The following is a 15,466-nucleotide window of genomic DNA, read 5'->3' as shown; positions in this document are numbered from 1 at the left end:
TGGCCATAATTACAATCAATCAACGCCATTGATCTGTTGTGGGAAATAATCGGGACAAATCGAGGAGTGAGGGATTACCATCACTGCGAGGAAGAATGAGCACGAACACAGGATAATGATGGAGTGTTGTGCGCAGTGTGGTGTGTAGAGTGCCAAAGTCACGCCCTCTTCTGCGTTCAGCATACGAACCAAGGTAAGGGATTTCATCCGCCATTCATTTTCCCATCTACATTTCGTAAAAAATGCTTATAGAATAGTTTCACTTGATCAAACAAAGTGATTCAGCAATATTTAGAATCAGGTGAGGCCATATAACATTTCACTCGGACCAAAACTAAAAAACAATTTTTTTTTTTTTTTTTTTTTTAGCTTTGGCCCGAGTGAAATGTTATATGGTCTCTCCAGATTCTAAATATAACTGAATCGCTTGGCTTGACCAAGTAAATCAATTTTTTATAAACACTTTATGAAATGTAGGTGGAAAAATGAATGGTGGATGAAATCCCTTGGTTCGTATGCTGGCACTGTATGAAAAGGCATACTTGGCAATAGAGTGAGATGATATTCTGAGGTGGGCTTACATTGAACGTGGAGGGGGGATTTCATTGGCAAAGGGAATTGGCATGAGGCAATGGTAGACTTGCCATATTTTGAGGCTGGTCTCCTATTATAAAAAAAAATACAAATCTCTGCCAATTTATATACTTTACAAGAATGCTTGACGACTCTACGAAAACCAAGATTGTGACCAAATTTGACAGAATGTGACAAAATCGAATAAACATGTTAGCATGTAGCAATGTCTGCATGTTGTAGTAGTAAACCAGGGATGTCAGAGATACGGCCCGTGGGCCGGATCCGGCCCGCGGGCAGGTTTCATCAGGCCCGCGAGATGTTTTGGAATATAAAAATAAATAAAAATAAAATTATTATTATTAAATTCGCACCCCATTATCATGAACTACGTGTGGCTAATAAGCAAGCTAAGAGTTCATTCATAAGTTAATTAACCTGCACTACAAGGAAGTATGTCAGTACGTCATCAGGTGTAAACAAAGCCGCCATGATGCCACGCTGGAATTGAATCGCGCATTCGGCTACCTACCAAAAATGGTAAATGGTAAAATGGCCTGCATTTATATAGCGCTTTTATCCAAAGCGCTTTACAATCAGTAGATAGTCTACATTCACCCATTCATACACCAATGGCTGCCTACACACCATCGGGAGCAAGGAGGGTTAAGTGTCTTGCCCAAGGACACAACGACAGCAGCTGGGAGGGAGCGGGGATCGAACCGCCAACCCTTGCGTCATTAGCCGACCCGCTCTACCTCCTGTAGCTCAGGAATCAACAAGATGCTGTCGAAAAAGAGAAAGGTTGACACGGAATGCAGGCAGTTTCAAGAGAAATGGAAAGAGCAGTATTTATTTTGTGAAGTAAATGGGTAAATGAGTCGAATTGATTTTAGTTAAAAAAAAAATCCGGCCCCCATGAGGTCTCAGTTGAACAAATCCGGCCCTCTACCTAATATGAGTCTGACACCCCTGTAAACTTTGACCATCATACCTGCCTTTTTTTGTATAAGATTTTACGTAGCAGTCCGTGTCCGCCGTGCTCGTGTGGAAACTCCGATTTCAAGTATGTTCTGCATGCAAAAATTTGTTTAGGAACCAATAATAATAATACATTTCAATTCCTTTTCGAATCCTTTGGAACTGGTTCTCGATGTCCAACCCTGGTGGCGGTGCTACGGTATCCACACACTGCGCCATTCCTCAAATCTCTTCACACAAAACGTGCGCGCGTGTCTCCCGCACTGCCTGGGGGTGCTCCGTGTTAGCGCATCCAGAAAGCTGTTGGACTAATGGCCGACACCCTGTGAGCATCAAGCCATTCATCTGCACACACTTCAGGATAACTAGCTCCCCAAGTCTCACCGCAATTTAGTCAAGTCTCCAAATAATACGTTTACCGACTGCGGCGCGCTGCAGGCTCCTACATATCTGATTTCCCAGTGCCCCGTACTCCCACACTCTGCCAAAGCACACACCATCGCACACTGCTTAGCGGCCAGTGACGTCTAACCTCCCACTCCTGTAGCCTCAGGGTCAGATTAGGTGGCTACATGTATGTTTAGACTTTAGCAGCAGTGTTCACCCACTGCCAGGTGCCGTGTGTGTGTGTGTGTGTGTGTGTGTGTGTGTGTGTGTGTGTGTGTGTGTGTGTGTGTATCTATACACACTTGCACGTGTGTATCTGTGCATCCTGTATGTGTATCTCTGTGTGTAGCTGCAAATCTGTGTGCACTTAGAGGTCTGGAAAAACATGAAGAATCCACTCAAAATCGTTCTTAAATCAGCATCTCTAGCTAGACAAGGTGTGTAGGGCAGTGGTTCTCAAATTGTTTCACATGAAGGACCCCTAAACTGACAGAAATTAGACCACGGACCCCCATTTGATAGGATTTTGTCCCACGGTCCCCCATATGATAATAAGATTGATGCTTTTAGATGTTTTATTACAGAAAGTGTATAAAACCCATGTCCAAAATAGTCATTGTGTTACTTATGAATGGAATTATAGCGAAAATAAATGACCCCCCTTTTGGCTGGGGACCCCCTGGAACCCCCCTCAAGGACCCCTGGGGGTCCCCCCGGACCCCCATTTGAGAACCACTGTGGTGTTTTTCTCCTGACTGATCATTTTGCACTGGCCTCTTGATTTTTTTTCCAGAGCTGTATATACGGTATGTCTGGTGTGTCCTGCTGTGTGTTTTAGGTTTTGCTGCTCCAAGAGAACGTCTAACTAAGAACAGTGTCAGGTAATGAGGGCATCTCTCCTCTGGTCTGACCCTGTTTGAAAGTGCTGCCAAACTCTGTGCTTGCAGAGGAAAAGATACATTCTAGCTGTGTGTGTGTGTGCTTGTGTGTGTGTTTGGGTGTGCGCACACTTGTGCTGTATATTTTTACATGTATATACATCTAAACATATTCTTGTGTGTTTGTGCATTTATGTTTGCGTGTAAGAATGTGTATGTGTTCGTGTATCATCTATTAAGCATCATATTAATATCAGATATTAAACTCAGCAGGATCGGTGTCTTTGAGCAAGATGCTGAGTCCCTGCCGGCACCAGTAGTGTTGTTGATGACCTCTGTGCGGAGGGAAGCAATGGAGAAAATAATTTTCCATTAAGTAGCACGTTGTTATTAACAATGTTATCTTTAAAGCGTTTGAGATTGTGAAGCTGTGTCAGACAAGGAGGATGAGGACGACGACTGAAAAACAGATAAACACACGCAGACAGAGCCACCCAAGTAGATTGACTGTCGGCTGAAGTAATCTTTTCTCATATCACTACCCGTCCCTCCGCCTGGGAGGCTCCCCGGGGATCCCCGCAATTGTTTTGGGGTCAGACTGTAGATTTTCTCTGTCTTCTTTCTCATCAGAGACGGCGGAGTCAAAATACGAGACTTTCCTGTAGATGAGTGTACCGACATATGGGTGACGAATACCAAAGTGATTTGGTGAGAATCGGCTTGAGCTGTAGCCAATTCTCAAAGTCTCTCTATATTGGGTTTGGTAAAGTGGCTCAGCTGGATCAACTAAAAAGACAGACAGGGGAAAAAAAAGACAGTTGCTAAAGGTCTTCTGTGATTCTTTCTCATGTGTCTTTAATGACGTTGCTCATGTCAAAAGACAGTTTGCTAAAGGTCTTCTTCTGTGATTCTTTCTGTCTTGAATGACGTTGCTCATGTCAAAAGACAGTTTGCTAAAGGTCTTCTTCTGTGATTCTTTCTGTCTTGAATGACGTTGCTCATGTCAAAAGACAGTTTGCTAAAGGTCTTCTTCTGTGATTCTTTCTCATATGTCTTTAATGACGTCGCTCATGTCTTCCTGTCTCTCTCTCCAGCTCTTACAAACGTCAAGCTCTGGGCCATCGACCGACAATGCTTTCAGACCATCATGATGAGGACGGGCCTCATCAAGCACACAGAGTACATGGAGTTTCTGAAAAGGTGAGAAGAAACAAAAAGACACGTGTCCCACCATAGACAGACAGATGACCTAAAACTGCATTGAATGAATTATGGTAATAACTAAATGCATTCACTATTGGGATAATGTGTGTATGTATTTATGTGTTTTCTCTCATTAGTGTCCTTACTCCTCATTTTTTCCCAATTAGCGATCTAACTTCACAGACACTCCTGTTGCGTCAGTTAAGTGCCACTCAGTCATCCTGCTCTGTTGCGTCAGTTAAGTGCCACTCAGTCGTCCTGCTGGCAGAGTACCTGTGTCTCCTCTTCCGTCAGCCCGCTTCTTCTCTCTGTCGGAGAGCCATTAGTATACGCCGGCTTTACAGAGAAGTGCAGATGAAGGCAAGAGATGTCTATTATTATCATCACACGCCGCGTCTTATTATCACCTTAAAGGCCAGCAGACTCCTTTTTGTTTTGCCCGCACAGAACAGGGCATAAAGGGAAAGGCTGATGAAAGGACTGAGGGAGAGAGTGAGGTTCAACATGCATGGGGTGATTGCGCTCTCTCTCTCTCTCTCTCACCGCTGTCTCTCAGTTTGATTTCCCTGACTCTGGCATCCGCTTTGCTCCCCATCGGTATGATTGTGAAAACGAGATTGCACGTGGTGCCCCAGATTACATATGAATGTGCACAGCCTGATGTGCGCCGCTCGCAGGTCAGTTTGTTTCAGGGGTGGATATTGTACATATTCAGTCAGCGCACTGCAGAATAGCTGCCTTTTTGTGGTTGTGAGACAAATCAAACCGCTGCGGGTTATAACCAGCAGCAACTTCTCTCTCGCTCTCCCGCTCTCTCTCTCTCTCTCGCTTGCTCTCCCGCTCTCTCTCTCTCTCTCTCTCTCTCTCTCTCTCTCACTCTCCCGCTCTCTCTCTCTCTCTGTCCACAGGATATATCAACACACAGAACTTTGTAGAAAAGTAGGCCATGGGCCAGTTTAGAATAGGGCTGGGCGAACTGGATCAAAAATCATGTCTCGGGGCCGTCTGGGTATTGTAGAGGTACAAGCACTCGCCTACCGTACCACCGCAGGGCGCAGAGACGCAGGTTCAATTCCCAGCAGGAGTACCTCCGGCTTGGTCAGATGTTCCTACAGACATAGTTGGCCCTGTCTGCCCTGTATAAAATGCACAAAATAATAATAATAATAATAATAATGATAATTTAAAAAAAAATCATTGTGATTGTGATGAGGCTCGGTCACTATTTGACTGAGTCATCCTGAGGCAGGTGGAGGGATACAGTGCACAGGAAACCACTCAGCTTTTTGCTGTAATGGGAGATGTTCCCAGCTCAGGGCAGCAGTCCATGACATTGGCAGGTCAGTCAAGATCGAGCCACGTCAGCCCTTCCACCATAACAAAGACACTGAGACGTGCAATACCAAAGAAGAAGAGTTCTTAGCAGACACAAAAGCTCGATGAATCCGGCCTTCCTGTCTCAGACTGAAGCTATTTTTACTAATCCTTCCAAAGATCCAACTGGTGGCTGGTGGTGTGGCAGCTCTCGCCTCTCAGCAGCACTCTCACAGCCATCAGGCAGATATTGGTCATACATTTTGCCCGGGTTGAAAAGGAAAATATACTGCAGGTTCAGTGTGTCGCCGAGTAATAATATTTGAGCTGTAAATACTGCTTTGGTATGTGCGCCCCGTGTGGGTGGTGGAGAGTGCACAGGACCATATATGGGGAAAAGTTGTGCTTTATGGCATCGTCCGTTGAGTTACAATGTGTCCAGATCGTAACGATGCTGTTTTATCTTCTAGCAGCGGGTCTTGTAAAAGAGATGTAGCGTCAACAGTGAAGAAGAAAAGAAACACACTGGTCCCTACTCAGTCTTCATCTGCTGTGGAATTACACATTATCTGTCGGCGGTTGTGGAGGAGGGACTGATGAAAAACCTCTAATAATGAGAAATACATTCCACACTATGAAAAACGGAGTGTGTGCTGGCGAGGATTTTTCTCTTAACTTCTAGCTTTCACAAGAAACTTGATTTCCTCCAGACACAGCGGCGTGTCTTTCCACAAAGTGTGGTGCACGGCCATCATTAGACAGAGGCACATGACAGAATAGAGACGCGCAGCTATCCACCCACTGATGCTCCACATTTGTGACACACTCGCACAAAGCATGGGAAATGACCACGGGAAATGGCTCATCAAATCAATTCATCAGGAGAAAGCATTATATTAATGCTTGTAGGCGTGTCCAAATAGTCAAGCAATGGCCTTTATATCTTCCCCATATTGCTGTTATTATTATTTTTGACCTCTGTGGGACCTGGGTTAAAAGTGCTTCACGCTTTATTCACACTCACATATAATGATCTGATTGGACGGATCGCATCAGCGAAACCCCGCCTCCTCTCACCTTTCTGCTCCCCCTCCTATAATTGATCATTTCCACAGTGACATGAGTGAGCTGTTAGATAAGACGTGTCTAGTTTGAGGGCTCAGAGCAGCGCCATCTGTTTCCCATAGAAAGCCTATCTAATCATCGGTTCACTGGCTAGACTAGTTCGAGAGCCTTCTCTGTCTAGAAAACAACAGCATCAGGAGCAGCAGGGCAGTGGCTATGGGGCCCGGGCCGGGGGCTGGGGGCCGGGGCGAGATGCTTCAGATTACTGTAATAAAGCATGGAAAATGAGGGGCAGAGGGGGGATGGAGAAACACACACAGAGAGATGATCTGAGGCGATAGCGCCCTTTGTTCACCAGCATGGCTTATTTTCTCTCCTGCTTGATAAACACTGGGGCCAGTTTTATATTTAGTAGGCTTGATAACAGGCAGATAGTAATGTATTCATTGTATTCATTGGGGGCTGCCAGGGAGCAAACTGAACAAACATTACAGACTCGTTCTGGTCTATTTGAACCTTAGGGTCAGACGCAGGCAGTGGAGGAGATCTGGTACACTGTCAAAAATGACTGTGTGCATGATGTCGATCTGTTTGCGTTGCTGTTCTCTCTCTCTCTCTCTCTCTCTCTCTCTCTCTCGGGTCAAGGGTGAGGGTTCTGCAGAACCAGCACATATGCTGACAGGCCAGCTATACTGTTTTACACATCTTCCTTTTTGCAGAGAACCAGAACACAGTCATAAATCCCACATTTGATGCGTGTGAGTGTCTCCATTCCTCTGTTGTCTCTCAACAACCTCTCCTCCTCTCTCTCCTGCAGTGTCCCCACATTCCACGGCCTGCAGGAGGATATTCTGAGCAAGCTAGCGGATGTCCTTGAGGAGGTAAGTGCCTTGTGACGTGCGCCGCACAAAGCCGAGGCCACTCCACACGTCTGTATAGGTGTCCATGCATTTCATCTGGTGTGTTGTGATGACACGAGGGAGGCCCGCGGGGAAATACCAGATGATGTGGGCTAGACGAAGGCACTTGGAGAATTTGTTGACAGAATGAAGTTGAACCAAGGATTGTGGGGATTTCAGAGCAGCTTGTGTTGGGCAAAGGCAATCTCCAACTATTTTTTTATAATAACTTTATTTATTTAGATAGCACTTTTCTTAACAATGTTACAAATGTCTGGGTAGTGTAGCGGTAGATTCCCTGCCTACCAACACGAGGGTTGCAGGTTCGTTCGGCTTGGTCGGGCGTCCATACAGGCACGATTGGCTGTGTCTGCGGGTGGGGGTATGTGTCCTGGTCGCTGCACTAGCGCCTCCTCTGGTCGGTCGGGGACACCCGATCGGGGTGGAAGGGAACTGGTGGGAATAGCGTGATCCTCCCATGTGCTACGTCCTGCCGGTGAAGCTCCCCGCTGTCAGGTGAAAAGAAGCGGTGGCAACCGCGCATGTGTTGGAGGAAGCATGGTGCTAGTCTACGGCTCTCCCCAGATCAGCAGAGGGTGGAGCAGCGACCGGGGCAGCAGGGGAGGGGGGGGGGGGGATTTGCCAAGTACAATTGGGGAGAAAATGGGGGAGGAAATCTGAAGGGGAAAAAAAGTTACAAAGTGCTTAACAGAAGAAAATAAAACCAGACAATGCAGATAGAAAGTACAGACAATAGAATGAGTAAGATCACATAATAATAAAGTTACAATCAGAGGAATGGGGTCATAAACAAAAGCAAAAATTAGACATTTCCGAAAGCTTCTACAAAGAGAGGTTTTAAGACGGGATTTAAAAGAGGTCAATGACTAAGTGAGCCTGAGTTCAGCCGGCAGAGTAGTGTAGCGGCTCTGACAGCAAATGCCCGGTCTCCTATTTAGTCACTAACCGAGACCTGGGAATAATAATAATAATCAAAAGTAAGTAATACCATTTTAAAATCAATAGGAAATCTAACAGGAAGCCAACATAGGGAGACAATTACAGGGGTCATGTGATCATACTTCTTTGTTCCAGTGATAAGACGAGCAGCTGCGACTAGACTCGTTCCAGCTTCTTAGATGTGAATATTTTCTGGTATATTTAGTCTTCTATGACACTAAACTGATTATCTTTATTTATTATTATTATTTATTTATTTATTTAGCCTTCTATGACACTAAACTGATTATCTTTATTTATTATTATTATTTATTTATTTATTTATTTAGCCTTCTATGACACTAAACTGATTATCTTTGGGTTGTGGAGTATTGGTCAGGACAATCAATCATGAAAATAATTGTTAGTTGCAGCCCTATGCTGACTATGTTGATATTGAACTAAATGGTCCATCTACTAAGGGACGGTCAATTTTGAAAACCTCATATTTATGGCCGCAGTCTTTTCTGAAATTCAGTGGTAGAGCGGATTGTCCACTAAATTACTTTGGATAAAAGAGGTCGGCGGTTCGATCTCCGACCGACTCCTGCAGTCCGCATGTGAGTTGCCTGAACACTAAATTGCTCCTGATGGTTGCACCAGCACCCTGCGTGGTAGCTTCTGCCACCATGAGTGAATGTAGGCGTGTTGTCAAGCGCTTTGGATAAAAAGCACTTTATAAATGCAGTCTACCGCATTTTGTCAAAGCTACAATTTGCCTCCAAAAGGGGCCAAACCACCCAGACAAGCTGTGGCACATGCAGTTCAGTTATGGTTGGGAAGAGGTGACATCCATTTTGACTGAAAGAGTTGCCATAGTAACCTGCTGCATTACATAATGTTGCTGCTTTCACTAAAGTCTTTTATTCAGAGTGCAAGAAGAATGTTCTGTCTGGATACATATCACTCTGCTGATGATCGTGTGCTTTTGAAGATTTAGCATTTTCAACCAATTTTCACACCACTTCCTTTGACCTTTTCTCCAGCGTGAGTTGGTTGGGCAGGCACACACATCATCAAGTCCACATTTGATGTGTGCTTCTTCTGACTTTGAGGCTTTCAGGATGTTGAACTGCATTTAAATCTGCCCTCGGTCTATGTCCTTTGGTCAGTGTGTGTGTGCCCGTGCGTGCGTGTGTGTGCGTGCGTGCATGCATTTGTGTGTGTGTGTGTGTGTGTGTGTGTGTGTGTGTGTGTTTGTGTCTGTGGTTGGTGTTAATTAAGATAAAGCAGTCCTGATCGTTTTGCCCTAAAGTTAAGATAAAAAAGGCAATTAATTAGGCAAAAGTATGCAAGTTAACATTGTCCCCCTCAGGAACAGATTGACTTCTGTGCTGCGTTTGGCCAGAAGCAAATGATTTTATATCCACCACAGTGCTTCCACATTTCATACACCATATGGGACCACACATTTTCTTTGTTTATTTGTCTGTATTTCAAGCAGGAATGGTGAATTTATTTTTAACAGTTGCTTCTGTTTACATTTTGCTGCTCTGTGTGTGTGTGTGTGTGTGTGTGTGTGTGTGTGTGTGTGTGTGTGTGTGTGTGTGTGTGTCTGTGTGTGTGCGTGCGTGCGTGCGTGCATGCGTGCGTGCGGGCGCGCATGTGCGTGTGGGTGTGTGATATCATTGTGACATCATCAGTAATGTCATAAATCTTTGGCCGGATTTCGACCCACACAAACACAGTCAACATCCATAATATCCTATCACATCATAGAAATTGTGACATCATTACTGATGTCAAGTGATGTCATAGACATTGTGACATCAGCAGCATTGTCACACATTGTCCAACTCCGGACAGCTGGTCATACGGCTCTTCAATTATAGTAGTACCAGTCTCCACCTGAGAGTTTCCTTTCAAGGTTTCCAACAAATATATAAATGTGCAAATCAAGCACTTATGTACTCTGTTTTGTTTTATGTATTTTCAAATACAATTATTGTTAATTTATTGGTGATAGCCATAAAACAATCATCAAAAATCATAACTTCAGCCTCATTAATTGGAGACTGTTAGGTTTGAGTTTGGGTGCGAGAGCGTGCATCAGATCATGTATACACAGTCGTGGTGTTGACCCTTTTCACGGCAGCCATTTTGTGTCTCAAAGGCAGGATAAACATAGGTGCACCAAAGCATTACTTAGGGTTTCCAACTTCCAGTCCATTTAGGTGTTCCAGTGCTGGGGCCCTAATTAGTGAGTCGGTTGCACCTGTGTTAGTCTCGCGTAGTCAGACCCACCGTCGACGTCATCCAGCTTCCTGCGACGGAGGATAGATATCATCTACGGCTGGCACCCGTGTTTACCCTGCCTTTTGGACACAAAATGGCGGCTGTGAAAGGGGTCTGATCCGGCCGGGTGGAATGGTGTGAAAATAGGGAGTCCTGGCAAATGGCAGTCGGTTTGGGGACACAGCTGATGAGCATGCGGGAAAGTAGTGTGCTTAGTTTTAAGGGCAGACTTGCTGTGGTCGGTGGGGCAGCAGACAGATGGTGTATTTTGTGGAGCTGGTAAATAGCAAACAGGAAAGATTTATTGGTCAACTGATGCATCTCAGCATTGTGCCAGGAACTATTTCAACCTCTATTTTAGTGGCATTAACAGACAGTGCTGTGGGAGGACGCGGGAGATGAAGCATAAGAAAGGCAAATGCTGAGCTAGTTGGCAGGCGAGGTGGAGCAGGAGGGCCGGAGTGGAGGTTGGATGCTATGAGTTTGCAGCAAAGTCACCTTCAACACTACTTGTCAGAGAAGGTGCTGGTGGATGATGGTGGACCCAAATGCAGACAGCGAGGCAAACACTAATGAGGGTTTTCCAAATTCCAATCATGGAAGTTGGAAACCCTCAGTAGTGTTTTGCTTGCATCCCCCGTGAGAAGGGTCTATACAGTCTTAGCAGGCAAGAACACGGAACATAGGTCAAGACTAGACTAACAAACAAGCAAAGAAACGTGTCTGAGAACTTAAGTACTGGACTAGCAAATTAAAGCTTAATTTATACTTATTATAAAGTGTCGCTCAGCACATGGTCGCAGACGAAAAATAAAGTGTCGCTCATGTTGCTGCATTTATGCTTCTCTCCACGGCGCAACGGTCACGTGACGCTAGAGACAGAGGGAGGCAGAGAACTAGTGCAGTGCAGACAGGCAAGAGAGGGAATGCTGTCAGTGAACCCACGTCGCCGCATATAACGACACACAACCACACAATCACTTCCTCTCTCTCTGGGAAGTTGGTCACGGTGTTCTTTGTGATTTTCACGAAGTCATACATCAAGGACAGGCTGATAAAAATACCGGGGACACGCTCATTAATTTCATTTCAGCGAAAACTAAAACAAGGAAGTCGCGCGTGCCCGTCTATATAGCCAATCAGACTTGCGCGACATTATGTGACGTAGTCAGCGACACTAGACATTTCACCAGGTAGCAGACACTGCTCGCAGACACTTGAAAGTGTCGACTCAAGTCCTCATTTCTGTCTGCGACCATTTCAAAAGTGTCGGCAGACGAAGCATAAATTGGGCTTAACTCAACAAGGGCAGAGAACGATGTGGGGAACACAGAGAGCAAGGACAGGCCTAATATAAGGCTTCATGCAGGCCAGGTCTGGAGGGAAAACGCAGGCTGAGGAAAGAGCACAGGAACTGATGTGCATTCAAGACACCTCGGAACTAGGAAAAAACGACGTCCGACGTAAGAAAAAAATGAATTGAACTGTTGTCGAGGTCGGAATTACAGGTCGGAAATGTGGGTATCATTTCAGAGCTCCAGTTTGTCTGAGGTGACATCATCAAACATGGCGGTCTCCATAGTAATGGATTATAGATAAGTCGGTCTGTGTGGGAACGCCCACAAAATATTACTACGGCTGGTGCGTGAGTCTAGATGGTGGGGGGGGGGGGGGGACCATATATCTCAATGGGCTGACTCACCAAAGGACGGTGCTGCGGCTCTACACTACAGAATTGGGGATTCATGAGTAGGTACATAGACATCTGTTCAGATGTGCGTTTACTGCGGTGGTTGAATCCCCAATCCTGTCTGCCTGGGCTGGGCTAGCAGCTACTGTAAATGCTACTGAATGGGAACGACAGGGGGATTTCCCCCATGCTGACCCATTGACCACACGTCTATGATGAGACACCGCCTGAATGTATAGTGTTTGTTTACCATTATGCAATACAGTATGTGTTTATATTGTTTATATTTCACTCTGATTACAGCAAATGTTTAATTTAATCGTTATTTTACCAATGAAATTAGCTAGTCAGTGTTTGTTAGCTAATGTTAGCTATCTAGCTAGCAGCTGTTTTTTTTGTGTGTTTTTTTACGAGTTAAAAACAGCGTGAACGCAATGTCGTCGGAAGTCGGAAATCTCGAGTTGAAGGGAGAGAATTCTGTTTGACTGCTTGAGGAAAGAATGTGTTCAGCACTCTGGTCTTTGCACAGATGGACCTGTATCTCCTACCTGAGGGCAGAAGGTTGAACAGATGGGATGAGTCTTTGATAATGCTGTGGGCACAGCACAGGCGGTGGGAGGAGTAGATGGTGGTGATGTGTCTGGAAGTTGTCTTTATCACTCTCTGCAGAGCTTGCTGTTCTGCTCTCATGCAGCTGGTAAACCACACTGACATACAATATGTCAGCACGCTCTCAATGGCACAGTCGTAGAAGTTCACTAGAAGCCTCTGTGGTAGTTTATCTCTCTTAAGTGTCCTTGAGTAGGAGAGGCGTTACTGTGATTTGCCAATCACAGAGATTGTGTTTATAGGACGAATCAGCGTGACATCACAAACCCCCGGAAATGCGGAACCGCAGCAGTTAACTAGTATGAGTTATGCCAAACAAACATTACATCACATCGCTTATATTTTGACATTCTGAGTGAGAGCAGAAGTAGCTCAAGAGTCTGATGTATAATATATGTACCATATGTCGTGTTAAACTTTGTGTGAACTGTCCCAGTTTTCAAAATGAAGTGAAGTTAGTTAACATCACAGCCTGCTAGTGCGAGACACTCAAGGCTGGCTCCATAGGGTCGCATTATAAAGTTACCCCCAGTAAGCCATTTGTTTACAAACACTGATCCCTTGTATACTCAGTTTACAAACACTGATTACAAACACTGATTACAAACACTGATGTTTACAAGCACTGTTTACAAACACTGATGTTTACAAGCACTGTTTACAAACACTGATGTTTACAAGCACTGTTTACAAACACTGATGTTTACAAGCACTGTTTACAAACACTGATTACAAACACTGATGTTTACAAACACTGTTTACAAACACTGATGTTTACAAGCACTGTTTACAAACACTGATGTTTACAAGCACTGTTTACAAACACTGATCCCTCGTATACTGCAGGACAGCTCCTTAGTGGTGAAAAATTACCACTTCTTATCTTTTTCTTTTTTTTGCCCCATTCTAATACCAAATACTTCCATGCCAAACGAAAGACAAATAAATAAATAAGTATCCCATTGATTTACGATTGGAAATGATCGCTCCTCGCGTTATGTCCTTTCCCAATATCCTGTTTCAGCAGGAAATACGGTTCATCACATTAATGAAGCAAGATTCTGTCAAAATGCAACTTCATTGTGACTTTACAGCACGCAGTAAAGGATATGTCCAAGACAATGGTGGGAGCCAGTGAGTGGCTGTGTGGATGAGGACGAAACATACTCACTGAGCCTGGAGTGCATTTGCTTGTTTGTAGCATGCAGAATGATCTTGTGAATTACTTTGGCGTTACATTGTAATCTGTTGTACCAACAGTGTACCACAGTACAGTATGTAGTATGTACCAATACAGGTACAAGGGAACAAAATGTGAAGTCATGGAATAAGGGGGTAACAATTTGAGAACTTAGAACTTATAATGTAGTTATTTTTTTAACTACCAGGTATCGATTATATTATTACAGGATATGTATACCTACTGAGCAATAATCTGGAAGTTAGAGATCATTTATACTGTAGTAACTACTGGGTACCTATTGTATTCTTTCAGAGTATATACTGTATAGTATGACAGAGGTTCTCAAATGTTTTTCAGCCAACGACCTCTTACAAGATAGAAAAATACCGGGGACCCCCTCATTCTGATTTGTGATTTTGGGCTAAGCTTAATTGTTTCCACGGTAACGTGCTTGACTTTTAAATTGATAGGTTTGTTAGATTAGAATGTAATCCATGAACCATTTTAGATTTAAAGCATAAAATATTTTCGTTGAACTATGAAGCTTTTGCACACACAAAAAAAAACAAAGAAAAACAAAACGTTTTTATTTTTATTTTCCTGAAAACTTTTCGCGGACCCCATGGCAAAGTGCCACGGACCCCTGGGGGTCCCCGGACCCCCATTTGAGAACCACTGTAGTATGACCATAAAACTGAGGAAAAACCAACCAACCAGCCAACCTATAAGCATTCTTCTTTCATTCAATCATCCTTTCCCATGTATTCCTATTGATGGCCACAGGGGGCTGGAGCCTCTTCCAGCATACACTGAATGAAAGGCAGGCAGGGAAACACCCTGGACAGATCGCCAGTCTGTGGATGTAACAGAATGAAGAAAAAGCATCCAATTATAATTTAGCCTGTATTGGGGGGAAATGACAGCTCATTGGCTCAAGGTGGGTTAAACACAGGTGCAAGCAAAACACTAATGAGGGTTTCCAACTTCCATGATTGGAATTTGGAAACCCTCATTAGTGTGTTGCTTGCACCTGTGTTTACCCTGGCTTTTCGGCACAAAATGGCCCCCGTGAAAAGGGTCTATTGACTGCTTGCCTGTCTGTGGGATCTACGGCTTCAAAGTAGCAACAACCAAGGTATATAAAATTAAAAACAAAACAATGGTTTTCCACACAGTCATAGCTTGCAGGTGTGTTGTATAAATCATTGAAGCTTGTAATGTGTGTGTGTGTGTGTGTGTGTGTGTGTGTGTGTGTGTGTGTGTGTGTGTGTGTGTGTGTGTGTGTGTGTGTGTGTGTGTGTGTGTGTGTGCGCACGTGTGCGTATGTGTGATTGTATGAATGATGTGTTTTGCATGCCGCTTTTGGGGTATTCATTGTAATACTCATCATTCATTGCAGTTATTTCAATCTCGTTTCTTCAGCCCCTCCAGAGAAATCTTTGGGAATCCC

General features: G+C 44.3%; 1 protein-coding gene across 2 annotated transcripts in view; it reads left to right on the top strand.

Moving 5' to 3' along the window:
• The window catches only part of LOC310789378 (cGMP-dependent protein kinase 1), a gene marked incomplete at its 5' end in the record, with an annotated part of 118,819 nt that overhangs the window by 73,828 nt on the left and 29,525 nt on the right, over positions 1-15,466 (top strand). For both annotated transcript variants that reach the window (XM_083651014.1, XM_083651013.1), the window contains 2 exons: positions 3,914-4,019; positions 7,219-7,282. In XM_083651014.1, the coding sequence (XP_083507140.1) occupies positions 3,914-4,019; positions 7,219-7,282 (170 nt within the window). The remainder of the gene's footprint in view (positions 1-3,913; positions 4,020-7,218; positions 7,283-15,466) is intronic.

Source organism: Poromitra crassiceps (assembly GCF_964638095.1).
Source record: "Poromitra crassiceps genome assembly, chromosome: 14".
Classification (NCBI taxonomy): domain Eukaryota; kingdom Metazoa; phylum Chordata; class Actinopteri; order Beryciformes; family Melamphaidae; genus Poromitra; species Poromitra crassiceps.
Note: the sequence above shows the minus strand (reverse complement) of the source record. Positions and strands in the feature narration are given on the sequence as shown.